Raw genomic sequence first — 25,506 nt, forward strand, 5'->3', positions numbered from 1 at the left:
TAATTCTATAGTGACTATTTCACAGTTAATCGGGATTATTTTCTAAAACAAAAAAAAGTAAACTAAAAATCCAAATAAATGAAGTGATTTAAATAAATTTTCCTTTTTTTGATCTTAATTGCTTAGTAATTGATCGTTGCTACCTAATGATATACAGTATGTAGTATAAAACTGAAAATTTCAAGAAAAATAATAGGATATCTTAGATTAACTGAAGTTTAATTATTAAATTACAAAATAATGTATATTCCTACATTCTAGAAAAATTTAACAAATGACTTGATAGTAATTTATTTATAACTTTCTCCTCACGCATTTTTATTTTTATTATAAAAACACAAGTCTATCAGTTTTATTTTCTTTCATTATAAACAATTTTTTATTCATACAAAAACTTTCCTTTTTTTAGACATATCTATATGTCAAAAAGCTAAACTTTTGAATGCAATTTTTTTGTCAAAAACAAAACCGATTTCCAAAAAATAAAAAAATAGATTTTACTTCTTCATACCAACTTTTTGAAGTTGATACCAAGATAGAAATAACTACAACGATTTGCTAACCATTGTTTTACTTTTATTTGTTATGATGTAATTTTTTGAAGTTAATTTTATTATATAAAAACATTACTATGTATTAAGAAATCATATAAATCTCTTAAATTTAGCTACATTAACAAAATGAGTGTTTCAATCAATAACATGAAAAATGTTTTAAAAGATACTAATCAAAGTTATTGAACGTTTCTTCTGTAGGGAGAATAAATAAAACGATACTACCATAAAAATGATTATAAAAAAAAAGATTAGAAAAATGAATCCCAGTAAATCAAATTATATATATTTTTTGTTTCTTTAAGAAAAAAAAAATTGAAGTTGAATAAAAGCTATAATAAAAATAATGTGTGTATAATAAAAAGTTGATTTGATTAGAGAAAACTATTAACAAGTATCAAAGGTTTGTAAAAATAAAAAAAAAACCCATTACTTTTAACATTATGTTTACTACCGACTGCTAATTTACACCGATATAGATATATACATATTACACAACTACTACTTAGTTAAATGTTTCTTTTTTTCTTACCATTCTTTCCTATTACCTTAATTGATTATGATTGGTTGTTATTTCAAAAGCTCACGAACTCCCAATCCATTCATTCATTCATTTTATTAAGAAGTCGGGTTACTTCATAAGAAATAATCTAATATGGTCATTTATTATAAACGTGATCAATAAGAGAAATGAATGACTGTTATTATGTTTAAGAGGGGTTGTTTTTTTACTAATTCATTTTAATTCACATTACTAATTGTGAATATTATATTAAATGATATAATAATAAAATATGAATAATGTATTATCAAACAGCCTAACCGAGTATAAAATAAAATAACTAAACTTGTTAACTATAATTATAAGTAAAATTTACAACCGTAATTATGTAATGAAAAATATTATTTCGTAAGGAAACTATGTAACAATGAGAGATTAAGAACACGTAAAAGTACGTTCAACAGAGTAACTTACATGAGTATAAATTGGTAAACTAACCGAGTGCTCTAATTAATAGGTAAGTACATTAACAATTATTGATCTATAATTCGGATGTTTGAATCTGAATAAAAATTATAATTTTTATCTATACTTTTTCTTATTGTTTATTAACAATCCGTTTCAAAATCTTGAACCATTCATTTTAATTCTCTTCAAAGATGACACAATTGTATCTATGTCTAAGAAGAAGATTATTTAAAAGGATTTGAAAATTCCACGTTAGCAGTTTCAAAAATTATTCACTGGATGAATTTATAAAAATCTGACTTTAAATATTGATAAAAACGTCGTACTGTGCTTTTCAGGTAGACTTTATTATTAATTTTGTTTGTTAATACAGAGTGATTTTTTAGTCCTGTTACCCAATTGTTAATGTCTGTAATTGTTTTTCTAAAAAGGGAAATTTTGTTTTGTGACATGAAGTTGGTAGCGCTACTCAACCGGTATAGCTACGGCAGTGCGAGTTGATTCTCCTTGAGCTGTGTAAACCTTTGTGCCGTTTCTGTACGCGAATGTAAATCGTACGCGAATGTAAAAAAATCATTTCAAATTAAATTTGTTGGTGTTCCTCCGCCAGAAAAAATGTCAATTTCTAGGCTATCAAACCGATTTCGAGAGACAGGTAGTGGTTGTGACAGAAAACGTAGTGGTCGACCAACTCGCTTGACAGATGACGTTTTAGAGAATGTGAAAAGAAGATTGCTCAATTTTCCGCGGAAAAGTTTACGAAAACTTTCCACGCAAGTTGGTTTGTCATATTCGAGTGTTCAGGAAGCTGCTAAAAAATTGAAATTGTATCCGTGTCGCGTACAATTAGTCCTACAGGTTCAGCCTCCAGATTTAAACAAGCGATTGCAATATTGCCGTTGGTTTAGGTCTCTCATAAACGATAACGGAATCGAATTTTTAAACACAGTGTTCTTTAGTTATGAAGCTTGAATCCATCTCGATGGTTATGTGAACAGTCAAAACTGTCGAATTTGGGCGGTTGAAAATTCTAACGCTTTACAAGACAAATCTTTGCATCCTGAAAAAATTGGTGTGTGGTGTGCGATATCTCATCATCATATAGTCGGACCCATATTCTTCGAACAGACAGTAAATGGTGAAGTATACAGGAATATTGTGCGCCAATTTGTATCCCTCTTGGAACCTCAAGGACGGTATTGCTGGTTTCAGCAAGACAGCGCTACATACAACACGTCTCGAGAAATCATGGATTTTCTGCAAGAGTTCTTTGATGATCGAATAATAAGCAAGGGCTTATGGCCTTCAAGGTCCCCAGATCTCATCTCCTGACTACTTTTTCTGGGGCTATATTAGGTCCGAGGCCTTCAAAAACAATCCTCACACTATTGATGAACTTAAAGTCAATATTATAGACTTAATCACGAATATTTCCAATGCAACTCTTAAAAAGGTTTCTGCTAATATGTTGAAAAGAGTCTGTACGTGTATAACCGCAAGGGGTGGCCATTTTCAGCATATTCTTTAACAATTATGTAAGTAATAGCTTTTTATTAAATCTCTTTTGTAACAAATACATTTTTTTATTCCACCTAAATTTCTCTTTCTTAAATTACATTTAAAATTGGGTAACAGGACTAAAAAATCACTCTGTATTATTATTATTATAATTAATATAATATTATTATTATTATTATTAATATTGTTTGTTAGACTTTATTATTAATAATGCTGGTTGCTTGGACAGAATTTCCATTAATGATAACCATAATATTATTGTTCCACAAAATGAAATTTTTGAATGTTTTATTAGATGAGAAATTCTCCTTGAATAATCAAATTAATTTCGTTTGTAACAAAATTAAATCGTACTGTTTTATTTTAAAGCGACTTATAAAATTTTAAGCTTAACTAAACTAAGCTTAACTCAAAGCTTCTTGGGTCATATTTTAAAAATTCACCTTCCGGTGGCAGAGAAGGGGCAACGGCTGTTTATAACATACTGTTACATGCAGGAGACAAACGAATTAAGGGACCGAGTATCTTTTGGAATAAGAAGGATCCCCCTTCAACATGTGCCAACAGCCTCTTTGAGTGTGAATGAGCGGGTAGAGGTTAAGGCAGTCTGTTGTCCTTGAAGCGGAAGAGCCAAAACTGGTCAACGAGGTTAGGATGAAGATGGCACTGGGAAACCACTTCATTAAAGATCCTGAAGGATATCCCTTCGAGTTCACCCGGCATAGCTCTGTTCAATGTAAAATTCATTTGACAGCTGGCTACGTGGACCGCCAACCTTTGGTAATGAGAAGGCTCTTAGAAGAAGTAGAAGACTGATATTTAGAAAGCTAAAAATGTTAACTGATCAGTCCGTTTATGAGTTTCTAATCTTTGCTAAAAAGAATATCTAACAACTTTTTCATTTAATCAAACCAGTCCAACTGACTATGAATAAAAAAACTTGACCCAAAAAATATATTTTTAACTGAATTTAACTAATTAATATTAGTTAAATTTAACCAATAATATCAGTTACTAATAATATTAGTTATATTATAAGAATACGTTTAAATAATATTTCATTAATTAATTAAGTTAAACTTATGTTCCTAAAAGTTAGAATTTTCTAAATCAAACAGAATGGTTGTAAAACAAACAATATTCACCTCTTTCATACCAATCAACAGATTTATTTTCTTGTAACACAACAAAGTATTTCGATTTACAAGAAAGTGTTTTATTATGCTTACGTTATCATTTTTAATAAACTAACAGTTAAAAAATTGTCCCACCAATTTATTTAAAATATAATTCAAATAATTTTGTTTACTAAAACAATACTACTCTGTCGTTGAATTTTTAAATATTACTAATAAACTTTTTTTGAAAACATAAAAAATATATTTTTTTATAACTCTATTATTCTTTACTGTTTTAAATACATAAAAATAAACTTAGATTACAACGAAAAAATTAAATCAGATGAAAACTTTGAAGGCAACTTATTTAAACAGTTTCAATTATTCAACATTTATTTAACTTTGTACTTCATAATTATTTATTTATAGTAAATTAAAAGATCTCGTTTATTTCAACCGTATACAATTTAATTTTTTTTCTAATAAAATAAATTATTTATTTTTTAATTATTTATATTTTTTTAATATCTATTTATTAAAAAAAGAAAAGAAAAAGTAACAGCACGTGTTACTTTTTTATACGTGGTATCTTGCAGTATCACAATTGTTTTTATTATAGCATCTAGCTCGCCCACATAACTGTACTACGTTCTTATGAGTCTCTCTTTCTCTCTCTCTCTATTTGTGTGTGTGTGTGTGTGTGTGTCTGTGTGTGGGCTAGCGCAAGATTAACAAAAAATAATCTTAAAATTAATAAAATCTTCTACGTGATGACCATATCATTGTTTTATATACTGAAAATGAAGAAGGTAAAATTAAAGTTGGGTAAAATATCTTTAAGTAAGCTGTGAAATACGTTTTCATCTATTTTACTTTAGAAAATTAAGCTAAAAGCATTTCTAACCTATTATCCAATTTGGAATTACATGGTTTACATCGGTTTATGAATTCAACCAACTTTGAATAACTTTGTATTAATTTATTTTGAGATTGAGTTCAAGGTAATAGAATCCTGGTTTTCTACATGGATAAAACGAACCATTGTCTAACAAAATCTGCTGGAAAACTTAATAATTATCCGACTTCTATTTAAATGTGATACATAAATCGATAGCGCATTTATTTGTAATAGTTATATATATTAGTAATATATTTTCGCGTGTTCGCGGCACGATCAGGATATAGAGAGATTGACAATTGAGAATGTTTATATAATTACAATTTATTGGTTTAAAAAATAAGTAAAACCAGTAAAATAAAAATGACAATAGTAATAACAATAGTACGACAATCATAAAATTCATAATAAAAAAAGTATAGTAATCACAACCATAATCAGAATAATAGTAAATAAAAAATTATAATAACAGACAATAAAAAAAAATCCTACAATAATAATTAGAATAATGACAATAATGGCAACAGTAGACAATAATAATATTAAATGTCAATAACAAATAAATAATCATAAATATCAATAATAATAATAAACAGAGATTACATAAAAACCAGAATGCAGTCCCATTGAAAAAAGACATAAAATGATCGCTAATCTTAACACTTTTAACCAGTAGTCTAGTATTAACAACAATAGTACAATAAAGAAGACAACTATAAAGTTCTTTAACTGCAAATACCTTTGCTGTTCACAAATAAAACTACACTAACAGTTAATGAATGAAATTTAGTAAGTACATTATCTCTTCCACTTATAGTCTTACTGTAGCTCACTGATTCACTTCTTGTTTCGTGTTTGGAGTTACTCGTGGCGTCACCTTAGTTGCATCGAACCTGCACTCGATCGTTCACTGAAATTCGCTCCTTCACTGACCTCCTCGCAGAATACTCTCGCTGACTGACGTCTCGCGGACTGATTCGCAGAACTCACAGCGCAGACTTCATCTCGCGGAACTTACTTTTAACTGGTCTTTCCCGGAGTGTTTATACTCCAATCTTCTTTACCTGCCGGACCGGGTCCAACTCGAAGCGTGAGAATAATCAACCGCTCTCTCATTTTTTCATGAAATTCCAAACCTTGGTCCGGTAACTCATCTCACGGAACATGTGTTTAATGTGTCAGTAGGCAGTATTACAAAGAACCATTATTAAATGAACCTGTTACGTTTACTGAGAGGGTTCCTTTTAGTCACCTCCCTGAATTCCTCCCATTAAATATATTTTCTACCACTTTCTTCTTAATTGGCAAGAATCCTTTACTCAGGTGCGCTATAACGGTCTTGTTACAATATGTATTATTTATTTATTTATTATTATTTTTTTAATATGTTTCTTTGAGTTAGTTAATACGATATTTAGCCTGTTACTTACTAAAACAGCAGGCTAAATTTTATTGTTTTTTAATCTTTATTAAATTAATTTTTCGCTAAGCTGAACAAGAAAATATGAATAGTTTCGAAAATCATTACGTGTGAATGAATTAATACTTGTGTTGCTCGTCAATGTGCTTAGAAAGAGTAAACACATAGATGCGTAATGGTTCTACCAGGAGTATCTGATGTAGAGCTGGAACTGTTAGTGTGTAGTGGAGGGAATAGTATATTGCCATGGTAGGACGTCGTATGGAGGGAAACATTACAGCACTGTGACAGAACGTCGTAGGTAGTCGCCGGTCCAGTAATCCAATCCTATTCACGTCACTGGGCTTTCTAAACTTTGAGGAGTAATAATAAAATAATTCACATCGGAGTGGCAATGTATATCATTAACCCATGCAAGAAAAATGAATCCTCAAATTGCCTAAACAGTGGCTCATAACGTAACTCAAGTTATAATGTGGTGTTACATTATCTTTTCTCTACGCAACAAGTTATTTTAAAACAACGTTTACTTCAAAATACTAATAGGGATTATTTTGAATTAGCATATTTTTTTATAAATTGAATATAAATAATTATTAAAAAAAAAAGGGAATCGACATCAAGACCATGTAATGTGTTGCACATATATAGAATTATAAGATTCCCGTGTCTCTACCGATATTGTATATTATATATAATGTATATTTACATTGGGTTTGAAAGGTGTAAGATGATATATCGCTTTTTGATGATTTTATTAACGGTGCTACATATCTTGTGCAGAAATTCATATTACCTGCTCTACAGAAGACCATATAACATCATCTGACGTGACGCACACATATAGAACATCAGGATTCTCACGGTCCCTAACTATCCAGCAGATGACGAAAATCTTTTTTGTCAATTTCAGACCGATCTTTTTTATCAAAAACATTTTTTCAACATCAAAGTACCGCCATGAAAAGCAGTTGCGTCCTTCAAGGATTTATTTCAATCAGAGTTATAGGAAAAAAGTTATGAGCAAACAAACATAAAAAAAAAAAATATATATAAATACGGGTCGATACGTAACCTCCTTTTTTGAAGTCGGTTAAAAAAAAATGGCAACAGTAAATCAGAATTAAAATTCTTATAGTACTATTATATAGTCAGTTATTAAGCTCCAAATCATCAGATAGGGTACACGCTAATGTTGTAAATTGGTTAACTGAAAAGAGGATTTTGCGGCTGTAATTTCGCTATTATTTATGTGTATTAATAATTTGTGTCATCACAATCATTGTAACGTAATCATTTACATTATGGTACATTCTAGTTTATGTTATTTCTACTACGATTAACATATAAGCTGTACAAAATACTTCTTTTAATAAGAAGTAAATTTATAACTCATAATTTTGGGAAAGGCTCTTCGAAAATAAGAAATGGGTTCTTCAATTGTAAGTAGAAAAATCGCCAAACAATATTTCTATTTTTCAGGAAAAAATAGTTTATATATGTATATTTCAACCAGTTTTTTTCAGCTAGTTTACAGATCTGGTTGTGTGTGTATAGGCAAATGTAATTACTGCTGCCGTCTTGCCAGGTCTGCAGCTGCAAATGTAAGTGTAAATGTACCGGGAAGAAATTGAGGTCGACCACTCCTGAGATGTGGTTAATTGAAACCCAACTACCAAAGAACACCGGTATTCACAGTCTAGTATTCAAATCCATATAAAAGCAACTGCTATAAATTATATAGCAGTTATAAACTATTATTGCTAAACTATTTATAATAGCTTATATACTGTTATGTCAGAAAGATAGTGGGATGAATAGTAACCCTTTTTTAAAACCCTTAAGGTCATTACAAAAAGTCTAGTTTTGTTACTTTTTACTAAATACCTTTTTGTGTAATCACTGAAATGAATTTAACATTTGGTCATTTACATTTGTAGAATTGAACATTCCTAGGATATACAAAAAATTTATTTTTGGTTAATAAATATCTATAAAAAAAATCAGAAACACATTTCTTGTTTCCGACGGTTTAAAAAACTATAAAATTAGGATTTTTCAGCTCATTCCTACCTTTATCATTGATGGTTGAATTTTTCAAAATATTTTTTTTACCGCGTGTCTAGGAAGTATGTCAAGAGATATTTAGAGAGAGAAAGAAAGAAATAGAAGGAGAGAGAGAGAGAGAGAGAGCGCTCGTACTGAAACTACTAAACATAAAACTTTATTCATAAGTAAATTAAGTTTCTTATATTAGTGAATAAATATTCTCAAGGTTTGTCTACAAAAACAAAATAAATCATATTTTATCAATATCTACTTTATACAAGAACCACTAAATCTGCTTTCGTAAATTTATATTCAGCTGTTATTTTTTAATTTTTATTATGATAAGAATATTGGTTTGAAATCTATTGGAAATCATCCAGACCAGTGAAAATATAAACATACTTTGGTAATATTTCCATATTATTATCTTAGCGTAAAAGCTAAGAGCTTTTTGGAATAAAACACCGATAAACAAATTATCAGTAAACTAATTTAACATTTTTAATTTTAATATTTTAGAAATAAAAAATTAAACAATCAAATTTTTAATTATTCTTTTCTAATGTGTACGTTGTAATCTGTTCAACTAGTGAATAATAAGCAACCCCGCCTCAAAGGTTCCATAAGAGTATATATAGTCTTGCATAGACTCAGGCCGACCATTCCTAAGATGTGTGGTTAATTGAATCGCAATCACCAGATGAAATCTGATTTCGGATTAGGTTACCTCTTCTTAGGACAAGAAATCAGATTTTTCTAAGATCATATAGCTTATAAAATAATTAAGAGTAATTAATAAATGATATATCCACCCTACCAGCGAATAACTGTTAAGTCCTCCAGACCGTTCGATTTCTTCAAACCATCATCAGAAGATAAAATAATTTATAATTAAATCAAAAGTTAAAATACTATACAGTCATGACCGCATGTTAGCAGTACACTGAACAGAATATAAAGATACTCTAGTGGATTGAAATGTAATTAAAAGGAAAACCATCTTATCAGAAATTATATTTTAGTAATATTCCCATATTTAATCTTTTAATCGCATTTCAATCCACTAGAGTAGCTTTATATTCTTTTCAGTATACTGTTAACATGCAAACAGTACTGTTTACGTATTTTAACTTTTGACTTAATTATAATATTATATCTCCTGATGATGGTTTGAAAACCAAAAGATCTCGAGGACTTAACATTTATTTGCTGGTAAGATGGATATATCACTTATTAATTACTTTTAATTATTTTACTAAAATATACCAGCGGACCATGTTCAAGAAATTCATATAGCTTATGTTATAACTAGACCATCATATTATAAAACCGGCTTAAAATAAGATTTATGAAACGTATATTGGCTAACCGCAAGAAAAATACTTAGTTTAACTAAGAAAGATTGTAAATAGGTTTAAAAATAATGCTCTTCAAAAATTTTTTAATTATTAATTTTTAGGTTTTAAACGTATATTTAAGTAGTGATATCATACAGAAAAAAACTAAAAATAAGAATGTTTTGAAGTAAAGTTTTGTTAAATTTACTTTTTTTTTGTTTCACTGTTAACCAGTAATTTGAGAAATACACAGCAGTTTTGAAACAGGCTGTGAAAAAATATTTAGCAGATACTAAATTGGTTAGGGTAGTCGTAGTCGAAACGTTTTTATCTCATAATATGTGTTTTTAAATTCCTTTTTTCAAGATATCGTAAAAGAATATTTTAGAGCTGCCATATTTCATGAATACTCTATATACAGAGCGTATCACGAAGTTCTCCCGGAACTTTCGTAACCTATTATACTCGTGAAAATAATGGAAAAAGTTCATATAAAAATATGTTTTAAAATGCTTCTTTTGCAAGTTTCAGCTAGTGAAAGATTTCGCTCGGATTTCAGCTGCTCCGTAGAAATGTCATACTGAAATTTTTAGGACATTAATTAAGGGGCAGAATTTCGTATGGTTTTTCGACCTGAATAAAATAATAAAAATAAAAACCGACTTCAAAAAATAATAATACTAAAAAGTTACAAATAATTATATTTTAATTTATTAACTAACGTAAAAGTATTTACAACAAATAACTTTTTGAAGTGGGTGTCAGCGCCAACACAAGGTAAACAAATAAAACTGATGATCTATAAAATACAAATCCTACTTCAAACAATGCAAAATTGATAATAGAAGCTTTTACTACAACAAAAAATGAGATCTACAAAAATATAATATAAGAATAATATGCGACATAAAAAATATATGATCGTATAACAATACTTTATAGATGCTTAGACAGATCTATTATCATCAAGTATATATGCCTTAGCAAACTCAAGAAGAAGAATGATCGCGAGATGCTCTCTCTTTATGCTCTTGAGATCCCATTTACATGTGGGATCCCTACCTATATAAGTACTAGATGATACGCATATATATATATATATTTTTTTTAATATATATATATATATATATATACCTTAGCAGTCTTTGATGGAGTATTCCGACATGGCCGATGTGCATGATTAAGGCCTTTGTCGGAATATTCCAACGTCAACGATTTGCCCGGTTTTAATTCGTTCTCTATCATAACATTCGGTCGTTTTACGTAATTTTTTTTTGGTAGTACTCTGCAGTGATAGATAATTCCAGTTGTTAGTTTCAATAGAGTGTAAAGGGAGGGATTTTCATGTGTATTCGATCATAATCGCTTGACTCGGCTGTATTAATAGTTATTTAATTTTGCAAAAGTAGTTATTTGTTGTAAATACTTTTACTTTCGTTTATAAATAAAAATGTAATAATTATTTGTTACTTTTTATTACTATTATTTGTTGAAGTCTGTTTTTTTTTTTATAAATTATTTTATAAAACCTCCACCTTTTGTACTGTGCGAGCGGTCAGCGGCTAAGCGAGTCGAGCCGTTCAGTTTTTTAGAATTTTTCCTAAGCTGTCATCGGATTTGGTAAAAATTTATATGGGACCATACCGAAAGTATACTCTTTTGATTAAAAAAAATTATCAAAATCAGTTTACTAACGTCGGAGATATTGCGTAACATACATTAAAAAAAAATAAAAATTGTCGAAATAATAACTCCTTTTTTGAAGTCTGTTAAAAATCGAATAGAATAGATTCCAAAGGCGTATCTGCGGTAGTTTATGAGAAATTTGGGTGAAAATAAAACAATTAGGGTAAAAAGGCCTAGTTTTTTACGTTTGACCTGTAATAACTTTGTTAAATGAATAATAAACACATAAAACGTTTAAAAAATAGATGTATTAACTGAAATTTATAAATCTAAATTTTGAAAATAAAATTAATTTGTCTTAATTTGAAAAATAATCTGAAAGATCCTCTTCTTTTCTAAACAATTTCTTTTTATATTAAAAAGTCCTTGTATACAAATATAAATTGGAAATATAAAATTGGGTTTCATTAGGCTCATGGGACTTATTGACAAAATATTTTATATCAAAACTGTACGTAATCCACCTTTTTCTATGTATTACTTATATAGAAATACTTTAATACTTAAATTACTTATTATATAAATATTTTACTTACAATGACGTAAGAGATTTTAATCCGAGAAAAGCATCCACTGCTACTTTGGAGATCTGATTTTTACTTAAATCTCTGAAAAGAAAATAAATAAAATTATTATTAAATATAGTTTAAAAAATCAAAACATACACACACACACACACACACACACACACACACACATACACACACACACACACACACACACACGTACAGAACCGGCAACAGTCCATGTACATACAGAAATAGATTAATTACACAGGCAGCACACAAATTAGCATTGCGAGCTGCAAACTTAGACATTTGTAAATTAACTGATTAGGTGTACTGTAAATGTCTATAACAACAAATTGTGTAGTCCTTGTATCTATAAGCAAATAAGAAGTATTAACAAAAGAAATAAATTATATTAAAATAATAATAAAAATTATTTTAATAATTTTTACGTCTCAAGATCTCTAAGATTCTAATTTTAGGTAGATTTCATAAGAAAGCTACTTATTGTAATGAGTACAATGATTCGACTTTCAGAAAATTTCGACATATCTTCGCGTTTCACATTCCCCAGACCCCAAAATCACCGTCAGCTCAAAAGTTTATATATATTTTACTTGCTTGTGAATACGATAACTACCGTAATTTTGTGCCCAGTCACTTTAAAAATGATATATAAAATATAACGACCCAAAATCTCGGTCGAGTTCGTTAATGGGAATAATCGGACTATAGGGGTGGAAATGAGGGAGCTTTTTCGAAAAAACAAAATATCGCTATAACTTTCTTATTAAGTAAAATATCGAATTCGTTTAAAGTTTCTACTATTCTTTGGATAAGGGCCTAAAACCTATCTAAGTAATGTTTTTTGATATCACCAACCATTGGCTCAGGAAGTGGAAAAAATGGGGTTTCGAAACAAAAAAAATCATACCTCCCTTAATGGGCATAGTATCGAATCGGTTAAAGTGATCGTTAGTCCTCTAAATATTACCTAAAACCTTTGAAATAATTTTTTATATGACCAACCCTTACGGCAAGGGATGAGCAAAATGTTGCAAAATGAATTGGAAGAAGATGGGGCTTGTAGTACGCTAAATATTTTAAACTTTTTTCACATGCAACCATTGTCGTATTAAGTGAATTTTAAGTTTTTCTTAACTTTAAGGTGGAAATCTTTTTTATCCTCTACTAAGCATCGGTGAAATTAACCTCCGCCTTACGGCGTGCCGAAAGGGATTTTTAACTACGGGTATAAAATTTGAGGTTAAGAAAATAATTTCATTAAGAGAGGCTAAGCAATTACCTAATGATCGCAAGGTAGTAACGCTAAAGAGCACGATAAAAAGTGTAATTATTATTTCTATCCCGGCAAATACAGCTAGAGTAGCTAACATAAAAGGGAAAGTATGTTGGTAATATCAAAAATGGGATATCGGTTCTTTTTTCAAATTCTTACGTTTTAGGGTCTAATCTAGACCAAAAAAAAACGGAAAAAAACAACAACCTATGTCCCTACCTTTGTACGTATGTGTATTGCATTGCTTTTGGCCTTTTATTTCAGGATTGATCCAACCGATTTTCTTCAAACTTGGCTCATATATTTCTATACAGAGGCATTCATTATATTATTTTTTTTTTCAAAATTCATTAAGGGGGTGGAGGATATCAGGGAAAACCCAATTTCAATTTTCTTCAAAAGCATTATAAAGGAAATTTTATTAAAGAAAAGCTGTTACTTATATTTCATATATAAATAAATAAAAAAATTCAAAAATCAACCTCTACCTCTAAAAATTTAAATATTTCTTTTTTATTCATTTTCTTTATTAACCTTCGATTTTAATTTTTATCAAAAATTTTTGTAAAGTTTATACTTCTTATACATAGAGTTATCAAGAGATGTCTACAATTTTATTTTAACTTATACCTTACTATTTTTTAATTCTATTATTTTTTACTCTACCTTAACCTGAAATCTAGAAAAGGTTTTTTTTGAAAACGTTTAGCCTATCGGGCTGGTCTAGTGGTAAACTCGTCGTCGCAAATGACCTGTTTAACAGCTGATTTTCCAATTCGAAGGTTTTCAGGTTTGCATCCTAGTAAAGGTTGGTTGCTTTTATACGGATGAATACTACAGTGGATACCGGTGTACTCTGGTGGTTGGAGTTTAATTAACCACACATGTTAGGAGTGGCCGACCTAAACCTGTGTAAGAACTACTCTTTATTTACATGTCATACATATTACTCATCTCATTGGGCCGGGGGGATTGCTTATTGTTCTCTAGTTGAACAGATTGCAATGTACAAATTCGAAAAAAAAATTATTTTATTCTTTATTGAAGAGAGTATTAGGTCTAGAAAAACTTTACGTTAGCCTATATAAGAATATTTTTAAAAACAAATTTTCTTAAAGTTTATTCCCCAGCTCTAAAAAATATATATTCTGTTTTTTGGTTCTAATTCTTTTAATCTTTATTATTTTTATTTTTTGTATTTTTCTTCATTAGTTAAAAGGCTATTAAAATTAAAGTAGCTTTGGCACTTATAATGTTATATACCCCCAACCAAAAATGAAAAGCAATCTTTTTAATTTCTTTCATGAAAATTATACATTATTTATTCAGTAATTTTAAACAATTCTCTTTTTAATTAACTATTTTTTATTAGGAATCAATTCTTCCCAAATAAATTTTCCCTAAATTTTCCCCACAAGGTAACAGCCGCTAAAATCAAAAATTTTTTTTTATTCAAAATTTGGGAACTTTGATGGTTAAATTTTATTTTGGTAACCATTACAATCAATAATAAAAAGTCCTCCAAAAGATACTTGGACTCTCAAATTTTAAAAAATACAAAAAAAGGTTTTTAGTTTTTTCGATTTTAACGTTTATAAAACTAATTTTGATGGATATTTAGGGTAATTAAAAGAGTTTATTGATTCTTTAATAAAGGATAATTTTGTAGAATTTTTTACGATTTTTTTACAACTTGCTTTAATTTTTTTAACAATTTTTAAAAAAAATTTTATATTTTACAATTAAAAAAAAAAAAAATTTTTACGATTTTCCAATACTACTTTTTGAACGACATAGCTTGGAACGACATGCAATACTTTGCCAGTTTCATTTATTCACTGCGTGAATACAATGAATGTAGTATTGAGTATTTCGATCATATGTTGCAAATTGATGGTAAAGTAAAATTACTAATTTTAATTTAAAAAAGATGCATTTTTAGCAAGGCTAAACATTAAAAAAAATAATTCGCCAATTATTCAATGAAAAAAAAAAAACAGAATCTAAAATTAAGGATAATATGATCACTAAGTTACATAAAAGCGTTACAGAAAAAAGTTCATAACTTATTTTATTAGTTAGCAGACCCGGCAATGCTTCGTTATTGCTAGATTTGAGTATATATATATATATATAGATTAAATGAACGCAATTGAAAGTTTGATAAAACATTAACAAAATGAACATTACGAAACTTCACAAAATTTAACCTTTCATTTTACCCTTTCACCCTTTTCTTTCCCTTTTCTCATTTTAATTTTTACCATATTCCCTTTCCCTTCCACACATTTCCCCTTTCCTCCCCTTTCACCTTTACATTTCCTCTTCCCGTTTTTCCTTTCCCCGTTTTCCATTCTTTCTTTTTTCCATTTTCCCCTTCCCTTTTTCGATTATTCCCTTTCTCCTTTTTTCCCCGCGCGCAAATCGATCCAGTGGTTTTTTAGTCTATAGTGGACATACATATCGGAAACACTGAAATGAAATAGTAAAATAGTATAGAGTGTTTTGTTTCTACGTCCAACAGATAGCGCTGTTTTTAAAAAAAAACATGTTTTTACCTGTCACAGGCGTGACATTTTAGATATATAAATAGTAGATATATAAAAATACGCACGTATTCGAATGTAACGTTGTGCCAAAATTTCGAAGCAATCGGTGAAGAACTTTCGGAGATTTAAGATTTTGAACAAACGAACATTTACATTTTTATTTATATAGATAAGATAGACGTTAATAGGACATCTACATATTTTAAGAGCATAAGCTCTTAAAAAATATGTAGAGACATTAAGTTTAATTTGATAAAAAATGATAAATTTAATCAATTCTATATTCTGCCGAATTGATTATTACAGAAATTTCTAATTATTTTTCACAATTAAAAAATTCTCAAAATTTAAAGATTTATTTTTATAGATATTTTTATTAATATTGATCAAAGGACCAAATTATCGAAGTAAAATAGCCTATAGTATGCAATGACCAATCACAGGGTTACTTCAATAGAAATACCTTAAACGGAGTGTTTCGGGACGTATTCCCCGAACTTCAGGTACTGATTGAGGACACAAAAAATGAGCATAAAATTCAGCTTATTTTGCTTTGTTTGTCTTCTGAACGCCATTTTGTGATTTTTAATAAAAATATTTATTTCTCAGAAAAGGAGTAAACCTACTTTCATTAAATTTGTCAGATACAAGATTAGTGTCTTATTCTACAAAATAAAAAATTTTGAAAACGTAATCTTCAAAAATTTCAAGACGGCGGCCATCTTAATTTTTTAATCTTCAATATCTTTTTAATTATTTGTTTACTTACACAAATTTTTACTTACACAAAATTATTAAGCATTTAATTTTAAACAAAATGACACCTCATTTGTAGAAATCCGTTGACAAACAATCGAGTAATTACAATTAACCCGGCAGTACGCTTTTGCATAAAAATGCAAGCTGATAATTTTTTGCTTGATTTTATTTCCTCCACTAAACGTAATAAAAATTATTAATAATAAATAACAATAGTAAATTATTGAAAGTTATCAGTTTGCATTACGGTACGCTAGCGTACTGCCGCGTTAATTGTATGGCAATATTACTTTCTCTGAAAATAATTATAATTATATTAATTTAAAAAATTAATTCTTATTGTGAAATAAGTGGATGTTACGTGAAGAATCTATTCTGCATCTAAATGGTCTATCTGCATCGTGAATGAATCTTATCTGCATTTAAATGGTCTTTATATGCTGATACAAACCAAAATATATTTTTGGCACTTTGAAGAACTGGAAACTACACTTCATTTTATTTTCTCTATCAAGCCTGACATGGCATGGTTGTTTTTCCTTGGATTGTAATTTTAGGAGTGGATGGGATCTCACGTCAGGAACCTAAAACCGTTTATTTCTTTTGACAGAATGCTGAATCAATGATTATTATGTGACTAATACAAATCTAAAAAAAAGAGCTAAGTGGATTGATAAATTATTACGTATTTTTTATTTTTATTTATTTTATAGTCGTAGAGGGACATATAACGAACTGATACACATAAATAAATATTATTTTATTGAAGATTATGAGAATAATTAAACTACAGATGAATAATACGTCATCAAGATCGAGAATCGAATCCTGGACTTTATAAAGATTATTTATGTTACGAATTGATTAAAATTTGTAAACTAATAACATTAAATATACGAATATACATATAAATAAATAACTGAATTATCGAAGTAAGTTACTCTAATTTAATGTTAACTAATTGCACGGACAATGGGAGTGAATTTATTACTCAATTATAGATTACTAAACTCTTTGTGAAACAAAAAAAAATGAACAAAAAAAGAAAATGAATAGGAAGTGGTTATTTTGTGAAGGCGTTGTTTCCGGTTAAAGTTATTAATGTGGTCTTTAAGTTCATACAGCAGTTCGGATTCTGTTCGAATTCGACTGCCACTGATGTTGACCGAACTGCCAGACCATTAATCAGCTCTGTTTAAAGAAAACGCCCAAATGTTTACATCAACCCGCCGGGACAAAATAAGCTAACTATTAATCAACTGTTCGAATGCTACGATTCCTCTTTACAGAATAGAAGGAGGAGAGAGTAGAAGATATATCTCCAGATGTACAACAGAACCTACGCATTCCTTTGAATTTTTATTTTGGAAATGGGTTATTTTGTTGTAATATATATTAAATCAACAAACCAAAGGTTTTATTAATTGATATTAAACATGTAGACTATAAAATTGAAGCAGAATAGATAACGAAACCTACATCAGAATTCAATATATTCTGTGATATATCTGAAGAGATTGGATGTAAACAAATAAAACAGGCATTTTGATAAGCCAAACAGTTTTGACGTGCAATATTTCAATAGATCTAGACAGTAATAAAACAGATGTTATGTGTATTGAATTATACCCTTTGAATTGTAAGCGCTTTATAAATTTTGTTAATAAAGTTAATTTTATGATCAAACATACGAACATAAATATTCTGTAAAAACTTCAACTTCGATAAAAATTATTATTGGGAGATAAATTTTGTGGGTGGATTAGAAAAAAAAAATTATTTGCATCTTCATTTAACCTGAACTTAAAAAGGTGCTCAAACAATTTTCATTAATACCTTCTGAATTGCTATTTATTTTTATTTATTTATTTATTTATTTTTTGTAGAATTAATTATTATTTCTTGTATTTATATTTTTAATTATTTACATGGATTTTAATGGAATTTATTTTTTATACTTTAATTAGCTGAGTATTTTTTATGCTACTCTGATCAAGTTCTAACTATAGTTTCCCCTGATTTATCCAGGGAAATGCTGAAACAGTTCATTTTCTATGCTGACGTAATTATCACATAATTTATTATAATGATAATTACCTGACATAATTTATAAAATTTACTTGTCAATCTCCATAGTCGGAGGTCCCGGGTTCGAATACCGGTCAGACATGGCACTTTTTACACGATACAAAATTCAATTTCCATGTCAAATGCACAAGTTTATGTGGTGATATCAAGCAAGAAAAAAGAAAACTCTTCTTTCCCATAAAAAATCTGATGTGGACACTACATAACTTTCTTGTACGTCTATTAAATTACATAAACACATTTTTTGCTGCACTTCATTTAAACTTATTTCATTTGAAAGTGAGACACGGTCCCCCAATTCTTTAATAATGTGGACAATTACACAATTGCTAAAACATTAGTTTTTATTAACATCAAGTATTTATAAAATTATTAATTCAACAATCTTACATGAAATATTAGGATAGAGTAAAAGTCCGTTTATTACTCGTATTACTAGATCAGTATAATTCGTATCTTCGGGAGTTACTGATTAACAAATGTTTCAGCTTTGTGGTGTGTTGTATAAATAAAAGTTAATAATAAACTATTCCATTTAGTGAACTCCTATATACTGGTTACAAATATTAATTTCTAGCATACGGTGTAAAATATTCAGTTATTTATTGGATTATTTGGTGAATAATCAAAAATGAATAAGAAACAATAATGCAGAAAAAATAAAGATAACATGAAGAAATATATCTAAAAAAACGACAAGAAGATGAATATAAAGTGGAAGAATGTGTTCTTAATGTGTTAAGAACAGCGGGAGAATAAAAAATTTAAGAGAAGATGGTAAATATAAAGAGGAAGAAAATGTTAAAATCAAAGAATAAAAAAAAGAAAATGTTGCAAACAAAAAAATAAAAAATAAAAAAATAAAACAGGAAGAAAAAGTTGCAAACAAAATAAAATTATTAAGAGAAGATGATAAATATAAAGAAGAAGAAAACGTTAAGACCAAGGAAAGAATAAAAAGATTAAGAGAGGATGATGAATATAAAGAGGGAAACTTTGAAAAACAGAGAACTAGAATACACAAATTAAGATCAGAAGAATTATATCAAACTAAAGAGCGATTAAATGATTGGCAACAAAAAGCAAATAAACAAAATGATGATCAACTCCGACTTAGAGAGAATATTGTCCGACAATGTCAGAGGAGTAATGAACTAAAAGACAAGAATTTTTTGAAATTTATTAAAGATCGGGCATGTGCGCCTCCGTGTATATTTTGTTCTTGTGAGGGTCTATTTTTCAGTCATTCTGTAGTTAACTTTAATGTACGTAAAATTAAACAGAAATTCCAGAATAATGAAATAAAATTAAATTGAAATAAACTTGAAAATCCAAAATTAATACGATTGTAAATTATAATTTTCAATTAATATTAAATAATCAGATGTTTCACAAACTCTATTACATATACACATATGTAATAATGCCTATTAAATTACATATACATATTTTTAAAAGTACATAAAATTTTATTTCACTAATAACATCTCATCTTTTTTCTTATTATTGAATAGTTATTTTTGTAAACTTTTTTTTACAATCACGGGTTAATAATTATTAATAAATTAATATATTTAAATTAAAAAAAATTAAAATAAAGAAAAGAAGATGAAGTCTGATTCGAACTGATGTACCTTCCCTTGTAAGCAATTTGAAACCATTTTCGAGTTTTTTTTAAATAATAATTTTTTAAGAGATGCTACGATGTACGGCTCAACCAATATACACAGCTATTGCCACTGTTATTGTATGTACAACGTGACTGGCTGCACCTGCCACCGGTTATTTGACTAAAAAACATAAAATTAAAAAAAATTGACCGCGACGGGAAACACAAATAACCATATAACACGGGCGAAACCGCGACGGGGATGCTTGTGTGTGTGTGTGTGTGTGTGTGTGTGTGTGTGTATGTACTGTGATTTGATTTCTCAGTTTTACTTTGGATTATGTCTATAAATCACTGTTACGTTTATGGATTATTAAAAATATCGAAAATAAAATCAATTTTATGACAAAAAATAAAATCTTATTGCACTTTCATCTCGTATTTAATACTCTTAAATAAGGTCACAAAACTTGTGATCTTGTTGAGAGTTATTTCATTTAAATACAGATAATAATAATAAAATAACAAAAAAGAATTATCTAACATTAAACTAAAAAAGAGGAATAAAATAAAAAAGTAGTTTTTATTATACCACAATGAAAAATCTTAAATACCACAATACAATAGTGATGAAAAAAGAAATATGTTCACTTAAAACAGTTAAATTATACCTAAATAGAAATTAAACAGCAGGGTTCCAACTCAGCATAACAGGACAACATTTAAAATATGTATATAATACTATATAAGTAGTTAATAAAAAATGAAATAGTATTCATTCTTGTCACTGTATGAAAAAAATTACTTTTTTATTTTATTATTACTGGTGCCACATTAAGTACGAGACATGTCATATCTTAAGAAGGAAGTAAAATATAAAAATAAACATCCGTAATACATACAAGGTACATTTTATAAATACATATATCGAAATAAAAAAGATCTAAAAAAAAATTAAATGAACTCAAATATCTTTTACCAAGCATTCTCTACAGATTAGTAATACGTAGAACTACATCTTTTTTTTTGTTTATTAAATACGATATGGGAGAAAGAAAGGTTATGAGTCATACAGAAAATATGAGCAATATGGTTATTCTAATAAAAAAAAAGAAGAAAACTATGTAAGGTAAACAGTTCAGATTTAGACGTTAGTAAATAATAAAAAGGTGAAGAAAATAATAAACTGCGAATGTTTTTAGAACTTCAGATTTGCTACCTAATTGTTTTTCCCTGATTTAACAATTGCACAAATTTGTTTTCTTTTTTTTCCATGAAGGACAGCTATTTCACTCGCACAACTATATCTACACAGCTACTCATTCAACTGGAATAAGCTTAACTGCGTACGAACAGTGAAATAGCTATTAACAAAGTTATTTTTTAAAACCCATTCAACTTTTACTAAAGAAAGACTAAATAATAAGCGGTTATAAAAATAAATTGAAAAACGCGAAAAAGAAATGTTTACAAGACATTTACTTATCGAATACTAGATGGGAATTTCGATTGTTAAACAATCATCATCAGTATAATCTTAGGATGTAATATATAAAAATAAATTATAAAAGATAATGAAATAATAATGATAATAATACAGAATGTCAATTAGATAAAAATATAATTACGAAAATAACAAAACAAAACGAGTATTTCTATAATAATTACCATAAAATTTTGTGTTTAACTTTACTGTGTTACTGTATCGTAAAAAAATTTTAATTACACCAAAAGAATCATTAATATTTTCTGAGTAATATTTATTTACTTATTTATTTTTTTTTGATTTTATTTTTAATTTTTAACGGCGTTAGAGTAGAAAAAGAAAGCACAGTTTTTAAGATTTGGGAAAAGTAAAATTTAGAGTAGAAAAAAAACAAAAATAATTACAGATTAAAAAAAAAATCGTCCAATTCTTGTTTATCATTCTGTGAGGTACTAGTTGGATTAAAATTTTCTTTTAATATTTATTTACTTATTTATTTTTTTTGATTTTATTTTTAATTTTTAACGGCGTTAGAGTAGAAAAAGAAAGCACAGTTTTTAAGATTTGGGAAAAGTAAAATTTAGAGTAGAAAAAAAACAAAAATAATTACAGATTAAAAAAAAAATCGTCCAATTCTTGTTTATCATTCTGTGAGGTACTAGTTGGATTAAAATTTTCTTTTAAATTGAAAATAACATTTCTGAAAAAAAAAACACAATCCGAAAACTGAAATTCAAATTTATCGCTCTTATTACATTTCTTGATATTTAAAAAAAATTAATTTAATAATTGAAGAAACCATTTTCATGGATTATTAAATATTTGATAAATCTACACAGTAAGAAAAAATAAATTCGTAATTTATAACCTGCAGCAGGATTTGTGCTCAGTTGCAACTGGTGCACTTGAACGTTAGAACTGCCATTCCACGTATACCTATTAATTCATAAAATAGTTTGTAATCTATGCCCATCACGCGTCTCCATGATTTTATTTCAATTTTAAATCGTTATAGTCGAATTTATGTTTAACACACGATTAAAACGACCACATTTTTCATATAATATTATTCCATTGTGGTAAAACTTAGTTTTCTGCGAACACTATATAAAGTCAAAAATTCAAAATTGCAGTTGATTCAAAATTTAGTAAGGTATGCCCTCCGTATACAAAATTTCTTTAAGCCATCTTAAAAAAATTAATGATGAGCCAATCCGGATATAATTATCAAAATACAGGCCATGTATCTACGAACTTCTTCCGGAAATTTCTGTAACATCTTTTTGTATTTTTTAGATTAAGGTTATCTTGAAAGATCAAAATTTGCAAAAATCTCGATATCCAACAATTTTGTTGATTATTATACTTTAAAACTATGCTGTTTCAGCAGCAATAGAGCTGTAGTAAGAAAGTAAAAATAAATCTAAATGAAATAACGAATAAATAATTGAAATCATTTTGTAAGTAAGAAAACTTCCAATGGCAGTAAAAAGCGTAAATCCTAACAGTATATTTCATTTCTTTATTTTTAAAATTCGTTACAAAGTTTATATGATCAATAACATTATTCATATTCTGACGATAAAATAAATGCAAAGGAATGTTTTAGGTGAATAACAGTAGTTCTGTAAATAAAACCTTATAAAATATTTTCATCCAACTTTTATGATTATAAATAAATGATAAAATATATACGTAATCCATTTCAAGATTGTGAAATGAATACGCCTTAAAGTATACTAATGTTTAGAAAAGAGAACATAATATATAATACAATTCTGTTATAATGAGCTTACTTCTGTTGAATAGAAATCCTCTTAAAACTAAGTGAATTTATTGTTATTAATAACTAATCTATTTTATTAGTTCATTACAGATTAAAATAAATAATTATATCTATTCTTTATTATATATTATTCTTAAACTACAGAAAGATTAAATTAATTACATCTAGATTTAAGAACACTTATGAATAACTTTAAAGTTGCCAATATAAAAATTATTTATAAAATCAGAAAAAAAATCCAGTTTTAATTCATAAGATATTAAATAGAATCTATATTTCATTAAATTTAAATAAAATAAATATCTATAAAACAGCAAGTAAGTTTTTTAAAGGAGAAAAAAATAATAATAGAAGAGAAAAAATAATAAGAAAGAATGCATTTACACTTTTTTCACTAAGAGATGAGATTGATGAAAAATAAATCAGATATCTGAGGTTCGAATCCTAGTAAACGTTAATTTCTTTTATAGGGATTTGAATACTAGACAGTGGAAATCGTTGTATTTTGTTGGTTAGGTTCAAATTAACCACGTAATTCAGGAATAGTCGGTCTTTGTTTTACAAAACTAAATCTCATTTACACGTCATACATATCATCCTAACCTTATTGGGCCACGTGATGCTGCTTATTGTTCACTAGTTGAACAGACTGAAACTATGAAATATTAAAAATAGATCGATATTTGGCCGATTGGTTAAAAAATTAAGTGTTTTTTTTTGTGGGGAGGGGGATTCCAAAAAAGATCCACATTGTTTATTAAGCATAAAGTTTACTTATTTACTTACATTTCACTTTAATGAATATTCGAAATATCCTCTTTCTGCTTTTTGACAGTTTGCCAGTCGATTGCAAAAGGGTGATACTGCATTATTCAATGATTCCCTAGTGATATTTTGTGCTGATTTTCGAGATCTATTTTGTAAATTACCAATATCTCGCGGCTTATTATGATAAAAAATACCTTTTAAATAGCCCCATAAGTTACAAGGTGGAAAGTTACACCCGGAAGTTACAAGGTGGGTGATTTCGCTGACATTCTATTTGACCCCTTTGGCCGATCCATCTTCCAGGAAAAAATACATTTAAAATTTCACGTACCTGAAAGACGAAATGAGACGAGGCTCCATCTTGTTGAAACCAAACGTTTTGAATGATATGGTCGAGAAGCAAAGCCTCATAGGTCACTGCGTTTAAATTTCCATATATGCCCTATAAATCGTACCCTACCAGGCACCAACACGTGCCTGTACATTTACTTTGTCTGGATATTATGTATGCGCTTCACGATACCAGTATGGATTTAAATCAATCCAGTATCGACAATAATGGCGATTTACATGGCCGTTTAAAAAAAAAGTGGCCTCATTACTAAAAACTATGTTTAATAAATTAGGGGATCTGCACAAATATTTTTCATCATGATTTCGCAAAATTCAAGTCTTCGATTGTAGTGATCTTCATTAACTTTTTGTACCTGACGAACTTTGAAGGGTTTGAAATTTTCAATATTAACTGTTCCAATCTCTGAACTTTGGCTAACGTTACGTTCTCGTGCTTCTGTTCGAGTCGAGGAATGAGGATTCTCAATAAATTCTTCCATAATCTCCAACGATTTGTTATTATTTGTTGCAGATTTAGGCCTCCCTGGTTTTCACCTAATATTAATGCTCCCTGTTTCTTCAAATTGTTTGATGGTTTTTTGACACTGTACCATATGATTATTAAATGTTGCATTGAACAATTCACAAACTTCATTATACGATCTAACTCTATTACAGAAGCCCCTCTGGTGTTCACTAAGTGACATGTTAATAACAATGTTAGCAGGTAGAACAGAAAAAAATAATTCAGTAAAAAACAATTACAAAA

At 28.3% G+C, this 25,506-nt stretch overlaps 1 protein-coding gene across 2 annotated transcripts in view; it reads right to left on the reverse strand.

Moving 5' to 3' along the window:
* sli (slit guidance ligand) overlaps positions 1 to 25,506 on the reverse strand; it is a 725,932-nt gene that overhangs the window by 121,343 nt on the left and 579,083 nt on the right. For both annotated transcript variants that reach the window (XM_075365250.1, XM_075365249.1), the window contains exon 9: positions 12,087 to 12,158. In XM_075365250.1, the coding sequence (XP_075221365.1) occupies positions 12,087 to 12,158 (72 nt within the window). The remainder of the gene's footprint in view (positions 1 to 12,086; positions 12,159 to 25,506) is intronic.

The sequence above is a fragment of the Lycorma delicatula genome, chromosome 5 (genome assembly GCF_047948215.1).
Source record: "Lycorma delicatula isolate Av1 chromosome 5, ASM4794821v1, whole genome shotgun sequence".
Taxonomy (NCBI): domain Eukaryota; kingdom Metazoa; phylum Arthropoda; class Insecta; order Hemiptera; family Fulgoridae; genus Lycorma; species Lycorma delicatula.